The sequence below is a fragment of the Olea europaea genome, unplaced genomic scaffold (assembly GCF_002742605.1).
Source record: "Olea europaea var. sylvestris unplaced genomic scaffold, O_europaea_v1 scaffold42094, whole genome shotgun sequence".
Taxonomy (NCBI): Eukaryota; Viridiplantae; Streptophyta; class Magnoliopsida; order Lamiales; family Oleaceae; genus Olea; species Olea europaea.
Genome location: NW_019261905.1, coordinates 1 through 1,013, shown reverse-complemented (window position 1 = coordinate 1,013; position 1,013 = coordinate 1). Strand labels below are relative to the sequence as shown.

General features: G+C 32.5%; 1 protein-coding gene across 1 annotated transcript; it reads right to left on the bottom strand.

Moving 5' to 3' along the window:
* Window positions 1–258: 258 nt before the first annotated feature.
* LOC111387730 (B3 domain-containing transcription factor VRN1-like) lies at window positions 259–590 on the bottom strand (the record flags this gene model as incomplete). The annotated part of the gene is made up of 1 exon (XM_023012315.1): window positions 259–590. A coding segment is annotated over one exon (332 nt), but the record flags the coding sequence as incomplete, so codon positions are not given.
* Between the last annotated feature and the right edge of the window lie 423 nt (window positions 591–1,013).

Here is a 1,013-nt window from a genome sequence, read left to right as displayed (position 1 = left end):
GCCTCTATCGTCCATTTGTAGTTGTTTTTCCATAACAAAATCAGCCTAACCTATAGTGAGACATCTTATTACGCCGCTTGGTCTTAAATTTGTGGTAATGTCCCAATTGTGAGCCAGAGAATCATGGATCTAAATGTTGTGCACAAATCTCGGCAAGTGCTGTCGGGCAAAACTTCCTAGCATATACTATAGTGATGAAAAAAATTCAACTCAAAAATTATGTTTATTAAAAAATAAATGATGCAACTTACAATTTACCGATGGCTGTTAAGACGAGGTGTTAGTATTATTTCAATTATGGGATTATCTGAAGTGTTTCCTTCTTGGCTTTCTTCATCAGAGTCGTATATAACCCCAGAATGGTCAAATACAGTCATGTTTAGTGTAGAATTACCGTTATATTCGAATACTAGAATATAACCATCCTGAAAATTATGATGGTCGAAAAATTGTTCCCATCCATCGACTAGATATATTTTTCCATTGACTCTTTCTAATTTGATGGTGACAATTATGCCATCATATGCAGTTATTTGTATTGTATCACCAAGTTGTTGTCTCCAGTCATTGACGAAAGATGTAGGAAGCATCTATATTAAATATACATATAAAAATAATAAAAACATAAGCATGGGATAAAACATATATTAAAATGTCAAAGAAGCACTGACTAGCCAAACATTGTGATTAAGGGAAGGGGTGATGAGTATGAAGAAACTACGTGAGACATCCATTATATGAGAAATTTATTGTTTGTTATATGGGATATTTGAAGTATGGATGAGTTGAATTGAAAAAAAAAATCTGGTGAAAAATGGAGGTATTTAAACTAAAAAAAGTGTACTTTGCCTTTTGAGTTAGATTTGACAAGGGATTCACGGGTGTTAGAATAGACAATATTTTTTTACTGAAAAGACTGTCTTCTTATTATTCCAAAAAATATTTTTAAACAAATATATCACCGGAGGCCATTAGACCTGCACGGAGGCTACATTTTTTTTGTCTTTTTTTTT